This window comes from Pomacea canaliculata, linkage group LG4 (assembly GCF_003073045.1).
Source record: "Pomacea canaliculata isolate SZHN2017 linkage group LG4, ASM307304v1, whole genome shotgun sequence".
Taxonomy (NCBI): domain Eukaryota; kingdom Metazoa; phylum Mollusca; class Gastropoda; order Architaenioglossa; family Ampullariidae; genus Pomacea; species Pomacea canaliculata.
The window spans coordinates 5,576,751-5,594,353 of record NC_037593.1 but is presented as its reverse complement, the minus strand read 5'-3'; the positions used below and the strand labels follow the sequence as shown (position 1 = coordinate 5,594,353).

At 36.8% G+C, this 17,603-nt stretch overlaps 2 protein-coding genes across 9 annotated transcripts in view; both read right to left on the bottom strand.

The window, feature by feature from the left end:
• Window positions 1-2,567: 2,567 nt before the first annotated feature.
• LOC112561477 (protein CASP-like) lies at window positions 2,568-7,439 on the bottom strand. The gene is made up of 8 exons (XM_025234002.1): window positions 7,307-7,439; window positions 6,343-6,479; window positions 6,047-6,116; window positions 5,574-5,671; window positions 5,128-5,244; window positions 3,395-3,478; window positions 2,936-2,992; window positions 2,568-2,681 (listed from the first exon to the last, which is right to left on the bottom strand). Exons 1-8 carry the CDS (start codon window positions 7,437-7,439, stop codon window positions 2,568-2,570), a joined length of 810 nt encoding a protein of 269 aa, XP_025089787.1.
• Window positions 7,440-8,862: 1,423 nt separating this feature from the next.
• Window positions 8,863-17,603, bottom strand: part of LOC112562818 (homeobox protein cut-like 1) — a 91,714-nt gene continuing 82,973 nt past the window's right edge. For 7 of the 8 annotated variants that reach the window (XM_025236336.1, XM_025236338.1, XM_025236339.1 and 4 more), the window contains one exon: window positions 8,863-17,169. In XM_025236336.1, the coding sequence (XP_025092121.1) occupies window positions 16,742-17,169 (428 nt within the window). In that variant the 3' untranslated portion in view covers window positions 8,863-16,741. The remainder of the gene's footprint in view (window positions 17,170-17,603) is intronic. The other variant, XM_025236343.1, reaches the window with a different exon arrangement.

Genomic DNA, 17,603 nt, shown 5'->3' with positions numbered 1-17,603 from the left:
TTTTTAGTGGATGCTATACAGAGGGGAAAAACTTTCACTTGCATCTTGTAGAGGGAGAGAATAGAATAAGCAATTATATATGTTAGGAGAGGGCCTTTGGGGTTTTTTTTTTTCCTGTAAAGGTAGATCACTCTTAAATCACTATGCTAATACATCGTGCACAAGTCGCCTCCCTCTATCGTTTGCTTCGTCCTGAGACTAGCTTGTTGGTAGCAGGCTTTTTTTTCCAAACAACCTAGTTCTGCTCCCTACAAAAATATCTTATAATTATCTTTTTTTGATAAGGGATTCAAGGGAATTTTTTTATCCATTATTACCTCACTCTGTGCTGTCATAGATGGTGAAAAGAGCTAATCTCAGTTATTGTCCTCCCTCCATTTTTATCTTTTCTCTCGTGCACTTAAATACGTGTCTGGAAAAACACACACACATAATGCTTTCACACACAATGTACACAGCAATAAATGTACAATTATACAGTATACCACATAAAAATCCCCTTTACTGATAAAAATAAATGCACAGATTTCCTTTACATCATAACTTCTGGTACAGTTAATGTGCACAAAATCCTGGAAATGAGAAGAAATTAGTAATGTAGCAGTTACACCAAAATACCAAACATTAGACAAAAACTTAATGAAGCAATGTGTAGCCAATTCTGTTGCAGTACTTTTTTGTTGAAACCTCATCTCTAGTCCAACATGACCCGATCTGAAGCCAGAGCTGTTCTATAACTATGTTGTGCAAGGTAGCATTTAAATGTCCTGTGATGGTGTATATACAGACTGTGTAATACTTTAATTTTACTAGTTATGTAGAGTGAAATGCAGCATCAAAAAGATCTCTATGCTCATAGTTTTATGAAAATTCTTCACAGTGAATGAACTAATTACCTGTTGAAATTATGTGCTTCGACAAATGATAACATTCTGATGAAATTAAGTAACATATCAGTAGATATATTTCTTCGTCTGTTAGTACTTTATGCTGCTGGACCAAAATCTCTATAACTGTAACAGAACAAAATAAACCCCTCTAAGTTTTTGACTGAATACATTTTAAATAATTTCCTAAACCAGCTTTTTTAGGAAATGACAGAATTCAGTAACCCAAATAAGCCATGGAAATAAAAGAAATTAATTTTGGAACATATCTTTAAAATTTCATTGCAGTTTAGTCCCACAAAAAGTATCATAGGACATGAGACTCTCAAATTATCAAACTGAAATTTTATAACTCAAATGTTTATTTTTAAAAAATCCACTTCCAGCAACTACATTGTATTCTGGCATGACCTAATATAAACATTACTCAGTTTATTAACTTCACTTACAGAGAAAAACTGACATAAGAAAAGACATCATCAGAAAAATGTTTCAGTTTTCCTTTGGTAATGAAGTCATGTTAAGTACAAATTAAACCACTGAGCATTTTGATGTAAATAAAAATGACAAAACAATATATGGGTAAGATTGGTCCACGGACAATATGATTTCTTCCCTGTAAAATGTAGGGTCTCAAGTTTTGCTCAGAAATTGGAATAATATTTTGAAGAACAAAAGCAAAAAATATCTGGAGGACTGAAAATGAAAAAAAGCCAGATTATCTTAAGGTTTATGTGTATTTGAAATCCCAAAGTGTTCAAATTAGATCAGCTCTAGATCCAACACAGTAGCCTGGAAAGTGACCCAGCCTTAACCAACCCCTGGGTGGTCATCATGAAGATTGTGAGCGGGGTCATGATCCTCATGCCCATGTACATCATGAAAATCCTTTTCTCCATGGACTTTATACATGTGCTCGGCAAACCTGAAACACATTTACGACTGCAATAGAAACTTCACAAAAGATAATTTCTGGTAGAAAAAATACAGTAGTAATGTCAAAAACTGCCAGGCAAAGATAATTAACAATGTATGAATACATTAATTACAGTGTAGAGCACAGATAATTTGTATATAATTGATTTGGAAGGAAAAAATGGTCTATTGACAATGCCTATTTACGAATCTTTAGGTCATGTATTTTGTTAAGATGATGTTTATTTTAAAAAATTTAAGCTTCCTGATATTTTTTAGTTTGTTTTTCATTTGCTTTGATGTTCAAATAACACATCTAGGATGGCAAATACATGATACTTTTGTTTTAGGAATACTTCATGCATTATAAGACTGTATCAGTCAAGATATTGTAAAGTAAGGTTTTATTTTCTTGTGCATTTTCAACTTCCAGGATTGGAATTTCCCTGAAAAGATGGGACAGAAGATAAAATAAGCAGCTGATCTCCACCTCTGGTGGCACTCTGCTGCCACGTCTCGTTTGCAGGATTCTGTGTAGGCAAGTTTGTACAGCACCTGGAAAATAAAATGTACGGATTGGATACAGTGCTGTTAAACAGAAACTTTCATAAAATGAGAAATAAATCTGTTTCTGAAGGTGACAAGACATAATTTACCGTCTACAAATCACAAATAACTCACTGTACAAACATAACTAATAAAGCACAAGGCAACGTCAAACATGCACTGTAAGTAAAGATTTGCATGCTAAAAGACAAAGCAATGTCAAACACACACTTTAAGTAAAGATTCCCATACCAGAAAGACAAGGCAATGCAGAAGAAGGGTGTAGAAGAAGGCAAACACCCTGGCAAACTTGTTGCTCATGATTATCCGCCCCTGAAATATAAGTAGTCACATTTATTGTCCTGATCTTCAATTACATAAAGTATGTAGAAAAACGTGCATTTAACAAAAATGTCTGATATGGTTCTTCTAACTGAAAAAGTACCAGAAAGTTCAATTTTCAACAATATTTCAGTATCTGTCAATAATAAATTGCAACAAATATTAGCAAGTCCAGCAATAATTAAAGGTCTAGTGGACTGTAATTTTTTTTTTTCATATTTTCTACTACCATTTTAAATACTAACCATGCTGAGGGTAATTTTGTCGTAAGGCCTGAGTTCACCATATCTTCGTTGTCTTTCCTAGACAAAGTCAAGATCAACACCATATGTAGTACAGGACTGAGATGAGGTAACAATGTCTAAAAGTAGGTCTGCAAACTTTCTGTTAAAGACCTACCACCCGGTAAATATTTTAATGACTAAGCTGAGATCATTGCAAGATACAATATTTGAGTTTTAAATAACACCCCACCTTTTCTGTTTTCAAGGTCCCTGTAAACAAAGGGTGATAAAAAAATGTGACATCAAGAATTTACAATGTTTTTAAGGCTACACCTAATGGGTGGTGCATAATAATGAGGTGTCTCAATGTTTGCATGTGTAGGAGATTGTGTGCACATGCATGCACAAATGTGAACACCAGCACTTTTAGCTGTACCTATCAAACCAAATTAGGTGAACCAATCAAATGCTGTTTATTACCTTTCTGCTGAATGTGGTGAAGGGGTCCAGGCGTTCCTCATACTGAGATGAGTAGCGGTTCACTGCTCCATCATCTGCTGCTCCCTAAAATAGAATAATTAAAATAATAATAATTGGAACGCATAACATACTAATCAAAGGCTTCGGGCAAAACTACTGCCATTTTTTTGTACAAATGAAGAGACTAACCAACGACTAGCCAATAAAAAGACTCTTTTCATGGAGTTTAGCACTATATATAGGTTTGTATTTTAGCAGGGAAAAATACTTGATGCTTCAATGTGTTGGTGGAAATACTGAAAAATGCAAGTTCCTAAAACTGGACATGTACCAAAATAAATTTTAATAATGTCATCTGCTAATGACACAGAAAAATGATAATAGGGTAGATCTGTTAACTACCTCACCAGAGGTTTCGCCCAACTCTTTTTAACCCCTAATCAAAATCAATAAATGTAAAGGAGAAAAAACCCACTTAAAATAAAAGACACAAAGGTGATGCAAAGAAAATATTCAAACCGACAACATGAAAAAAATTTCATTAACATGTAATTATTCAGAGTATTATAGTGGTAGGGATGAAAACATTGTGGACTGCCAAGATCCAATGTTCCCAGTTCATGATGACTCTCAGAAAATTACTGTCATATTGATATTCCTTTTGACAAGTTAGTACATTGTTACAAATTTAATTATAAATTTTATTTAAATCAGATCTTGTACCCAATTACCAGCAGCAAATCCTTTAAATCTAAAACATCTTCTCCTTTACAAAATGAAATATTGATCACACCTCATCTTATTATTGGATTAAAACTGGGAATAGTTTCTCTTTATATGCTGCAGGGAACAGGCAATGAAAAGGACTGTGAAAAGACGCAGTCTTATGTCAAAAACAAAATACACAATACACAAATAATTTACAATTAAATAGATTTTTCATGCTTCATGCATGGAACCCTTTAGAAGCAGATATCCAAGACTAGACCCTAAATACTTGCGCTCTCATCCCTGCCATTCTGTAAACAAAAATTAAGCATGAATAACTATGGTTAATTCTTTAATTTCATTAATGGAAGGATATACCTTTTCTGAGTTTTTTTTTAAACATTGATTTTTGCTATGAATGCACATACCATCTTTTAATTTTATCCTTTTCATGATGTCCAATGAAAAAGCAGTCCTTCAAACAGATTTGTCTGCTTTTGTCAAACCTCCTTGAGCTTAGTGGGTAAAGCAAGTCATTGTCAGTGTAAATGATACAAGTTTCTTCATGAATCTTTTATTCTTTTTTTTCTTTGGTGTACACTTTTTTCCTGTTCTGGAAAGCTTGTGTGTGTGCTTTAACGTGCTTAGCTCAACATTTATGATTAAGACAGCTTTGGGACTTGGATTAAAATTAATGTTTTGATGTGGACTTTTATTTTGGATAGAATGACAGCCAAAAATTACAAAGGACAAGGTTTGTTAAGCTGCCAACTGAATTTAGCTGTTGGTGCATCCAAAAAACAGGTCAGTCACCAAAGTTAAAGCAAAAAAACAAAAAAATTGATGGTGACCACAATAATGAATCAAGGATGATACCAGTGATAACGAAAAAATAGAGAAACAAAAAATCTGTTTGGAGCTGCAACATGAACCTTTTCAAACATGGATATTGCAAAATGTTGACAGATCCTGCCACGATTGACAGACACCAGCAGGTAGTTCACGAAAACGACAAGGCTGCTTACCTTTGTTGGATAACTCTGCAGGAAGCGAATCTTTTCATACAGCTTGACATTGTCTGAGCGGAGTTTGTCAATCTCATTCTGAAAGAGCGTCAGCTGCTGCTGCTGGCTCAGCGCTTGCTGGAGGAAACAGGAAAGCAGACACTCATTCATCCAGACAAACATGGAGACAGAAAAACTTCTGTCACAGAGACAGAAATATTTGATGCAGAGACAAAGATACACTTACATGCTTTTGATATTTTAGCCTGCTAGTTTTACATGCTTAAATATTTCAGTCTGATAGTTTTGCTTCTGACAACACCAAGGCAGGTGACATATTAAGAGACTATAATATATAAAGGTTCATAAAAGGTAGAATAGTTTGTTTCTGGATGTAGCATTTAGCGCAATGTCAATTTCCTTCACAAAAGCTTTTGAACACTGAACACTGAACACTGAACACTCACTGCTTCCAGTTCCTGTGCCCTCAGCCGATAGCGCTCACGCTGACTCTGAACAATAGGCAGGAGTGAGTCTGCTGCAGACTTGGTCACATCACCTCCACCTGTACAGCACACAATTAAACGCTTATATTTCTGCCCAGAAATTGTCTTTAAGCTTTCGTGGAATCAGGTCTAACTAGAAAAAATATGCTGACTGGATAAACAGAGGTTCACAAAAAGAAGTAAAAATCATTTTTATATTCACTACAGGTGAGAATTCTGTACAAATAATAATTAAGAAATATACAGGTTGGACCGTTAAACTGCATAATTTATTATACCTTTCCTATTTTTGTGTTTTCTGTGTGTATGTGCATGAAATCACATGAATGCACACATACAAACATATATATATTTTTTAAAAAATACCATGTGTATTCAACAGGCACATCGAATGCATTGTACTTATCATCAAACTATTATACGGTTAGTCTCACTTGATGGCATGACATCCCGAACTATGTCAGCTACCAGTTCGGAGGCTGGATCAGCAGGTCCTGGTTCCCCCTGCACACACAGAATGACATGTACCCCTCTACTGAAAGTACATCTTCTGTAATAGTAGGAATACAAGATTTTCTACTCCATACATTTTTGTACAACCTATCTGTGGTTTAAAATGCCACCAAAGGTCTTCACCCTTTGTTAGAATATGTTTCTTGGGAGTGGAAACACATGGACTGATTTGTTCAAGACTGCCAGACCTCTATGGGATAAGTTTCAATCTCAGTACCTCCGCATCCCCCCTGAACATAGATGAGAGTGCTTTGACGCTGCGAAGGTCTTCCTCTAGCTGTGCAAGCAAGGACTTCTGCTCCGTAACTGTTGCAACTGCCTCACCGTACTCCTTCTGGATCTTCTTCAGCTGATCTACAAGTCAGACAGGCAAGGTAAAGACCACAGATGTCAGAACCACAAACTGATTTATTCTTTTGTGAATGTGTTTTCTGTAACTTAGTTATCTGCATGCTGCATGACTGACTTCGCAGACTTTAGCTGTCTGATAGAGATCTTTTGACTGACTTTTTTGCTTTAATTCTGTGTACCATCCATTTTTTAATTTGAATAAGTGAGCTGATTTTGTCTTTAAATAGTCATCTTTTCATCTATTCTACATCATCAGCTAACGTTTCAGAGGACACATTTAAATAACCAGTTGAGGACCTTTATCTGCAGTGTTCAGAGTACATTTCCTGACTGTGTCTGATCACTAGGGTGGACAATACAGATATTTAGCTGACTAGACTAGGTCTCACCGAATCTTCCTGTTAATACCTTATGTCCAGAAAACACAACATCCTGTCCAAACTAAAGCAAACTGGGGCAGATGCTTTTAGGGGCAGGACAGTGCCTCACAGCACTTTAAATTTTTATGTTATTGAAAACAGAAGGCCAGCTGCACAATATAGTTTCTAATTTTAAAAACCTTTAGACCTTAATCTATTTAATCCGTTATATAGAAACATATAGTGCAAAACACATTTAAGAAATTTTTTAATTAAAATTGTTTGAAATAAAACTGTTTAAGCCATTTCATTCTGGTCAGCATAAATTTTTTGTAAGGCTTGTACAATGCATCTAAATGGCAAAGGTGTGATTTTTAAAAACGTTTCTAAGAAATGGAAATGGATGCACAAATGTGCCATCTATTCAACAAATCTTTTCAATAATTTGTATATCAAATAGCATTACATTACATTTAACAAGGTCCTCAATAAAGTTCTCATTCAAATGGTCAAGACTGTGATGCAGCTGACTCACTTTGTGTACTGTACATGTTATGGCCTTTTTGTCTGCTGTGATGTGGTGCAGCATACAAGAAAATATCATTTTGCTATGTACGCATGTGTGTGTGCACACGTGTATTGTGGCTGAAATAAATCTTATTTTTTCTATCACTGCTGTCATGTTTTCTGTCAGAGCCTTTTTTATGAAGGGGGAGGGGAAGACAAATCTAAATAAATTGGTCACTATTTTGTGGGGATCACACAGTAAACATTAACATTACATTATATCAATATGCAACTCATTTTGAATGGCACAGTTACTTTCTACCAATGGTAAAATTCTACATTTAGTCTCCAAATTTCTTTTTCCTTCACCAGTTTTTGACTCATTATAGCTAATATCTTTTATCAGATTAATATATCTCTAGCTGTTAGATTGGCAGTTACAGTGATCAGGGTGGTGCTCACTGTTTTTTAATTTGCGCATCATTTTGCAAGTAGTGGTGTATTAATTAGCAGGTCTTATCCTAGTGATCATAGATAAAAGTCATCTTAATTAAAAAACATTAGAAGACTGGTTCAGAATTTAGAATTCAGGTGCAGATGGAATACAAATGGATTAGAAAGATTATCATCATATGTCAGACTGCCAGCAGACTTCTGATATATCATTATTGAATACACTGCACTAGCTGCCTGTGCTACTGTAGAGTACAAACTGTCCCCATCTGTCACAGTTTTTTTCTCCTAAGCTTATCACCAATATTCTGACTGCTCTTCCTCTGATCATCACATTCCCAATATACCATGTTAGTGAGTGGGACTTTTCCTTTACTGTCCTGAAGCTGTGAAATTCCCTTTCACATAATCGTTGTCACACCAACTCTACATTCACATGACATGTACCTGATCAAGAAATACTTCCACTTGCTCTTTTTTGCTACTTTGTTCTTCCTTGCTGCACTGGAGCTTTTCTTGGTAGTGCTTTGATTACATTTTTAATGTGTGTGTGTGACTGCAGGTGCCTGCACCTGCTTGATGTGTTTTGGGAAGGGATAATTTGGAATCTTTTATAATAATATGTTTTACATCTTGCATGGAAATCAATTTTATGTCATTACACTCTATGTCATCCAAATTTCCAAACTGGAATGAAGAATTCTTAACAGATACTAAAGGTTTGGACTTTGGACTTTAGGAGACACACAGCTGTACAGGTCAACACTTATTTTTAGAATACTTGAAACACTGCAGGTGATGTTCCTGGTGCTCAGTACTTTCTGTTTTGAAGTGCTGACAAGAAACTCTCAACAGACACATAAGACAAACTGCAGTATGCTTAAGTGCAGTTCACTAGATTATAAAATGAGTATAATTCAAATATTAAGACAAGTCTATCTTCTATAGCCCTTTGGTGCAGCTTTAACTCTGATACAAATAATGGTGACCTCTTTGACAACTTTGTCAACAAAACAAAAAAAGTCAACAGTACAGCACAGCACATAAATAAACCTCAATGCACGGGGTCATCTTGCATATATATTTATTAACATGTTTGAAGCACCTATGAAAAATGTTATAAATGCACTTTTTTTAACAGTTGAGGACTAGATACCAAGTACATTGTGTTCATCTGAAATATGATATAAATGCACAATAGAGATACATGCTTAAGAAAATGATTTTTTTTCCCTAAAGAAGAGAATATAAAGAGTGAGCACAAAATAACACATGCTAGAAATATCAAGAAGTTGTGACTGCAAAATAACTGAGAATGTCTTCTTTTCCACTTGGATAGCAAGGTTAAATATCTGCATGATATAAAGGTATCAACAAATCTGGCATACTCTAAGACAGGATGAGAACAGTTAAAAATACACCGCTAACAAGATAAAAAAATTGTTTAAAAATTGGGAGGGGAAATCTGGGAGACAAGGTGCTTCGAGTCAATGAACACATCCTTAGATATTAAAAATTCTGTTTACAAAGCTCACAAACTTGAGAGGTCTGATTCTTTCAAGGTTAATATACACAGGGACTGTATGTGCAAGAGTGTGTGTATCCGTGGCTGCAAACGCAGGCACTGACCTACAGACACCTACATTAACACACACATGCACATATGTATAACCTACTCTGAAAAATTTGGAAAGAGAAAAGAAGAAAGGATTTGAAGTTGGAGTATACTGTCCCGAAGTTGCAAAAGATTGCATAGGTTTTTCAGTCTCTCTGAAGGAGCAATAGGAGAAAAGACATGGAAACAAGACACAGTTGTAAGGTTAAGCCAAATTCTTGCCAGATTCTCACCATGCTGTATTAACAAAAATGCACAGTATTACAATTCTTTACATCAAATGAGGCCAAAAGAGTTAAATGTCTACATACATAACACAGTACATCAAGTACTTTAGCTCTGTTAAGGGTATGGAAACAGAAAAATACCTGTACAAAGTCTTTCATAAAAACACAGTTGTTTGCCACTGTCCATGCAATATTAAAACAACAAAAGAAACACAAAATGTGTAAGTTGAGAAGGAGCCTAATCAAAGCAATCAGACAAATGAAACACACAGGTCAGTGTACATAACATGAATGGCAAAAAGCTCTACTATAGTGGCCAAGTTAATTAAAGCACGATTGTTATAAAAATATATAAAAATTCTTTGGTTATACTCCGGCAGATCATGGTCAAAGCATGGAATTGCAAGAAGAAGTAAAGATACAGCATGAAGGTGGCAGTCCAAGCTTTCCTCCTGTTTCTTGAACACCACAAGCGCGTCCATACTGTTACTTCCAGTCTTTGCTACTTCCAGAAAATGAACCAAAAACGGGGGATAGGGAGGGGGGATCAGATCTGCTACATCAAAAGAGATGTGGTGGGTCAGCCTTTGGAGAAAACTGAGATACACCCTCTCCCCACCCTTACTTAAAGCTCTGGGTGCAAAGTGTTTCACATTGCAAAAAAGTGAAATGTGCAAGTGCTTTTACTTGGTAGAAGGTGATAAATCCCTTTAATAATTCATAAAGAACATTGTGTATATTTCTAGAAGTGTCTGTTAATTGTGATGTCAAACTAACCCTCACATAAAATTTGTCTGGTGCTGGGACTTCAGTGCATGATCCTTATATTAACAAATCTTTAAAATGGTTTTAAACCAAAATGCAGGGAAGGCACATTTTTTTAAAAAACATTACTGAGCTTGCAGCATAAGATGACCATAATCTTTTTTTCTCTTAATCGCAGCATTAAAAACAAAGACTGAAACAAACAAAACATAAAAAATGATATTAAAGGCTATTCACAAGTCACAGACAAAGGGTAAACCACACTTATCCACAGGAATTTCTAAAATCAGTATCCCTGCAGTAAGTTCTGCACCAAAAAAAAAATGAAAAACCTGCTGAAGTGGGATTGGGGTCCAGCATATTGGCAACCAGCCATGTTTCTGCAAAATGTTTGGCCACTTACATGGCATAGTCAAATTCATCATGCAAACTGGTAGAGAAAGGCAACATGACATGAATTTGAATGGGAGTGCGCATAGCGGCTTGTACAAAAAAATGAGCAAACTGTGTTCCAAGGGCATCGGCCCTCTGACACTAGACAAAGACACCACAACGTGCAGTATTAAGGCACTTCCTCGTGTTCCCCCCCCCCTTCTCCCCCCCTCTCATTTCTGGCACAACATATGAACTCTGGGCAATGTACTGAAACAAGATGTCATCTAAACAAATTATAAATCAGTTATGCTCCTCAAAAGGTAAATATCAGGTCAAACCATTTAAGTACTTGGAATCAAGAGCAGAACAAATCAACCACCTGTGCACACCTGCAAGCACCAGGCTGCAGAGCGAGCCCACACACTGAACACAGCAAGCCCACACAATGAACAAAGTGAGCCCGCATGCTGAACAGATGTGTTTGTACCACATGCCTCTTTCATTCAATTTGGCCCACTGGTACTCTTCCACACCAGACCCACTCTAGCACTTGGTGATGTGCTAGGAAGCTCTAACAGTTTTGTGTTCTCAAAACACAGGCAGACAACTGAACTCAAGGACAACACAGATTCTCTACAGCTATAGCATCGACACTTCTCTGGGATTTATCATCCCAAAATCATTCAAGACATAGACTGTGGCTTGCACATCATTCAGTCTGCAGAAGGCAAACAGACAGAGATCCTCTTCTTTGTCTGAAGCATGTAAAAGTTATTTTTGGTGTCAGTCCTCTCAATAGTTCTACTGGCGCATACAAAATACACTGGCAAGACTGCTCATTTGCCCTGTTCTTCACTATGAAATCTGCTTAAAATCTCAACGTAATTAACATGCATTTAAAACATATTTATAGAACTGAAGTGTGAATGCTTAACACATCGCAAAAATAAGATATTTTGTAAACAAAAAAATTATATGAACATACATGCATGCCACAAGCTTAAGTACAGCGCTCAAGACCTTGGTTTTGTGCTGTACTATAAACAAAAGAGCATTGGTATGACTAACAGTTATGCCTTTTAATGCAGTTACAAGTGTATATGGACATGCTGTACATACTGTACATACAAAAAATTTAAATGAAGGAACATGAAAAGCAAAAAAACATTGGGAAAAAAGTACACAAAACCCTTTGGTAAAGAATTTACGGTGGGTAAATCTTTTGCATCCACCACTCTTTATACAACATTCTTTTTCACAACGCTGCAAGAATTACACTATTGCACATTTTCCACTGCTGTCATTTCTGTTGGCCAAACTTTCTAGAATTTAGAAAACATAAATTCTGTTGAAAAGCATTAATTTGGTCTTCAAAATCTAAAAGTAAAAATCAGCAATATCTGCAGATTCTTATTATCAGTTAAATGCATGTATGTCTTTGAACACTTCTACAAATCCAGAAAATAAACAAAATTAAAGCTCTTTATTGTTATTTCTTTCTAAGTTATGCCCTTCTAGGAGTATTCCATTTTAACACCTTAAACTCTCTAAATGTTTGTAAAATTTTCATAAAAAGTACCAACAAATAAAGTTACAAAAATCTAGAAATCACTGCCATTTCCCTGTTAATACCCCCATCTACTGTATATCTCCTCACAGGTTTTGGTACTGAATCAAACTCACAACCATAATTTGTGAAAATGCCCTAGCAAATTTCCTCTAAAACTATCCCAAATCCCTGTGTTTCACGTCAAGTTAAAGTCTGCATGTTGTTGAGCCAATACAGAATAAACTATGGATCCAGTCAAACTATTCTGCCTACTTTTCTCAAGCTTAAGGTGGTTCAAGCATCAAAGTATGAACAATTCAAGATGAATGATATTGCACATACACACACATTATTTATATATATATTTATATATATAACCACATGAATATAGCACATTTTCCCTTGTCCCCTTGGTAACTACCCTTCGTCTCCCAACAACAGAAAGCAGAAGGTCTTCTCTAAAAGAGAAGATACAGAAAACAGACACAACTCAACAGCTTTCCTTCAGTGAAATGGCATTTCAATAATTTGATCTGTTTCAATGCCTGCTGAATAAATGAATCATATTATAATGAAACTTTTAGCCAGTGTAATATCATTTTTCCATTGAATTAGAGGGAAATGATCATACAAAATGCAACATATTAACACAAACACAAATACAAACATAAAGCGCAACTAAATCTGCAGACTTGTAGACTGGCAGTAAACTCATTGCACATATTTATCTATCAGGCACTAGTGAACACTGCTACACATAAAAATTTCACAGCAAAACAGCACACAAAAAATTTTTTAAAGCCAAAACATTAGAATGATCTGAACACATTAAGCGATATGAAAGCACTTTGCCAAAATAAGAATCCATTACTACTGACTCTGAACACTGAATGCAGTTCAGCCAAGTGTGTATTAAATGCACAAACTATTGCCACAGTGTATGCATAAAGGAAAAAAAATTCTTGAGATTTGTTTAATTTTAAAGGCTACTGCCAATACAGTCAGTAATGACGACACAGTGCCAACTGACTATGCAAATTCCTGTATCAGATGACAACACAAAGAAACAAAATGTACAAAATGCGCAGATACAGGTGGTGGGAAGGTGTATATTTGACCTGTTCCAGCTGAGGTATTTGTCTGCACAGAACTTCACACGTTTCTACAGAAAAACTTATGGGTAGCGCTACCCAACACTGGCCTGAAAGTTTTGCCCTTAATAGGTGTTAGGAGTTCTAATACACATGAGACTAAATGCTAATTTCAACCCACCCCAATAAAAATGTTAAGTTTGTCTTTTCTACATTCAAGAAATTAGCACAAGTTTTTTTAAGCCTGCAGTTTCTAGAAAAGTTCAAAGGATGAGTACTTTCAGCCATATCATCTTACCTAAACTGTTCTGTAATCTTTTAATTGACAATCAATGAAGTTCACAGAAAATTTGGTCTTGTTCCTAACAATAAGTAACTTGGCTTAAAAGACCCAAACATACAATTCCAACACGTTCTCATATGCTTCATATACATCATCAAACACGCTTTTCATCTGTGTATGAAGTGGTATTACTTTAAATTAAATTTACAATCCAATTATGCATACACAATAATTTTTACATCTATTGTCAATTGTAATTTTGTTTTTGGTATTGTCTGGGAGAGATATTTTAATTTATATGACTATGACATGCCCCTAATTACAAACTAACATATCTCCAATGAACGTTAAAACATTTCAGTCATTGAAATGCAGAGAGAATATAGCACCTTAAAAAAGACATCAATTGGTAAACATTTTTGCTTCCTGTACATTCAACATTTCACTATCATTATATCATCATAGTACTTACTGTCTCAAATTTCACAGGCTATGATGGATGCAATCTGGCCTGCGTTCTATAAAATTACTGTTTCTCCCCTCCAAAAGGAAAAATTCCCAGCTTACAATGACCCTAAGAATGTCAGTGAGTAAAATCTCAACAACTAATATTTTAGCAGTCTTTGCATCTAATTATGGTTTACTTTCAGTGCTCTATAAGAGACACAAAAAGTGGTTGGTTGTGGAGGGTGGTGAGGAGTTGAAGAAAAAGAAATTCAATGCTGAATGTGTTTAAAAGTTTCCTGACCCTGTTGTGCCTTCTAAGGCATGCAAGTTGTCTGCTGGATTTTGATAACAATCAGTTAGTCAGAGTGAGGTAGAGAGGAACACTGTGCAAAAGTCTCCATCTTAGGGATCCTCAAAATAACTTTCCCATTCCCTCCCCCACAACCCAAATTTAAAAGATGCCATCATCAAAGTAAACACTTTGCATGAAGCCCTTCTAACATGAATGGCACATAAACCACAAGTCAACAATCCATTTACTAAAACAAACATTCAGATCAAGATGGCTAAAAGCCCAATACGGTATGTTTCACTGATAATAAATGACCATGCCTTCACTGAATCAGTGGGGCTGGAGAGTGTGAGATATGGTCTGAGTGCATAATGAAGGAGGCAAGACGACATCAGCTGAAGTTAGCTGCCATAGTCTTTACGCATCAAAACAACTCAAGAACTGAATGTTCATGGTGCAAATATTTTTGAAGTGAATGGCACACTAAAGCAATGCCACGTTCACTGGTGTCTACTGCGCATGTATAGGCCAGTCAAGGACAAGATGCATAAAAAGAATACAGAGAAGAGTGCTGCTCATATTGCTGAAAAAAAAAAATAAAGAAAAAAAGAAAAAAGGAGGAGGATGGATTTAGATTACAGAGGGTTTTACAACATGCATGAAAAAAAGAAACTCTACTGCTGACCCCTACTATCTTTCCATCTACCCACAAACATGGGACAATTATAGCCAACCCTGTTCATGTTTAATGCTGCAGGCCTCATTCAGCCTGCATGCTCATGCGCATGCACGTATGTGTGTGCACACACACACTCTCTCTTTTATTCCAATGACTAACATTAAAAGAAGAAATATTTTTCTTTCCAATAAGAAACTAATCTCCTATTTGGTGTGCAGCTTAGTGCATTATTAGTATGCCCTACTCTCAATGGCTCTTGCCACAGCAAAGCAAGTCTGTCAAACTAGCCTGGGAACTTCACATTTTAATTACACCTACATTTTCAATCTGAGCCAGTGGACTCTTCTGCTGCATAGCAATGAAAAAAAAAAAAGCCGTGACGTCAATTTGTGCAAATATGCACACAACTAAGTGAAACATCAACATGACTGGCCAAGAATCTGGACAATATGCAAACATGCGTTAAATCCACAACTCTGGTGTAGGGGCAGCTTGTGTTCTCTATGGTGGCAGGGTAAAAACTGAAGTTTCTAAACCTGAAATGCCAAGAGCTATATATAGTTCTCAGTACAGATCAGCTGAGAACACATGAGCATCCTAGTGGGTATCATCCATGAACATTTATCCGTAAACAAGCATTTGGTCTGCATGAGCACAAGTCAAGGTACAAACAGCCTTTTATAACTGCAGTAACCAAAAGGCAGGCATGCTCCATGCTTGACTTGAGTGGCAGAGAGTATGAAAAAGATAAAAATAATTCACTCTGAAGTGACAGGTATAAAAATAGAAAATTTTACCCTCAAATGTCTGTGAGAGATTTTTTCTTTTTTCCTTTTTTTGGCAAGACTGTGGAAATGAGTCTTGCAATGCACAGTCAAACAAGGAAACAGACTAATGTGTTTGGAACATCACTAGTCATTTTAAATTTTTTCTTTTTTTTTTTTTTTAAATATATATATGCCCTGATCAGGAGTCTGTGGTCCTCTTGCAAGAGGACGCCATCAAAACCCCCACTCCTCGTCGGTAGAGTTTGAGTCCATGTGACGCTGCACCTTCTCAACACTATCATGTGCCGATCCTTCAGAGTCCCCTTCCTCCCAGTCACCTGTTGACATCCTCAGTCCCTGTTGTAACTTCTTGATACGCTCTTCTCGCTCAGACCTGATTTCTTCACCGTCTTCCAGCTGTTCAGGTTCGTCTCCTGAATCCTGGGTGCTCTCCCCTGAGGACGTTGCGACTGGCAGATGGGGGCTGCTAGTGCTGGGCTCCTGCGTGTCCTCTGTGGCACCAACACCTTCAGGAATCTCAAGGGGTAGCAAACTGTTGCTGCTGGGCATCTGAGTACGGTCCAGTTGTGTTCCCTCATAGACACGCTGAGGGTTGGACCTCTTCCTCTTGTTCACAGCCACTGGGACTGTAGTGGGAGGTGGCGGTAGCAGTGGACCAGCTGCCGAAACCAGATTGTCAGTTGTCATTCCTCCTCCAGAGGCAACATCTCTTTGCTTTGCAGCACCTCCAGCTGAGCCATCAGGCTCATCCAATTTGTCCTCCCTAGCCTCCCTGTCTGGCTCTTCCTCCACACCACATTCCTCCAATGACTTTCTGTGCAATAAGGGTACAGGCTCAAACTGAGGGAACATCCACTGGCTTGTCTCCGTCTGTCGCAGAACAGCAGCAGCTGCTGCTGCCTACAGCCTGCTGACATGCCGTGTCACCAGATATGCTGGACATGTCACTTTGGTTGGAACTTTCATCTGCAGGTTCCGATTTGATGGTGGCACCTCCCGACTCCCCACCATCGCTGCCACCAGAGTGGTGCTGCTGTTTGGCTCGCATGCGATGGTTGTGGAACCAGTTGATGACAGTCTTGATGCCCACACCCAGATCTGAGGCCAGCTGCTCAATTGTGGATTGGTTGGGGTAAGGGTCCTGCTGGTAAGCTGCCCTAAGTGCATCTTTCTGCTCTTCTGTGAAAAACACTCGTGGACGCTTTGGTTGTGTTGGCGAGTCAAACCCTCGCTCATCTGCACTGCTTTTTCTTCGTCTGTGTGCTATCAAGACAAGAAAAGCAATTCAGGTTAGACAAATGAACAATGAACAGCAGTAAACACTTTTTCGTCATGATTTGTTTAAAATATCCTCAGCTACTTAATAAACTAAAACATGAAACATACTGTACTCACATTTTTAAATTGGGGGCAAAAAACAAATCATGAAAAATTATATTCGTAAATGTTTAATATGCAAGATCAAAATTGATCAAGAGTTGCATTACTTCATTATTTCAGGAACAGTTTTATGATCATTGTAAGTTCACTTCCAAAAAAATAAATAATAAATAAACTATAAAAGACTTTCATCCACAGCTTACTTTCTGATAAAACTCAATCATAAAACATGCTTAGACTGCATCATAGACTCTGAATTAATAGAAAAAAGTTAAAGTAACCACAAATGTTGTCCTTTATATATGCTAAGCTAAAAA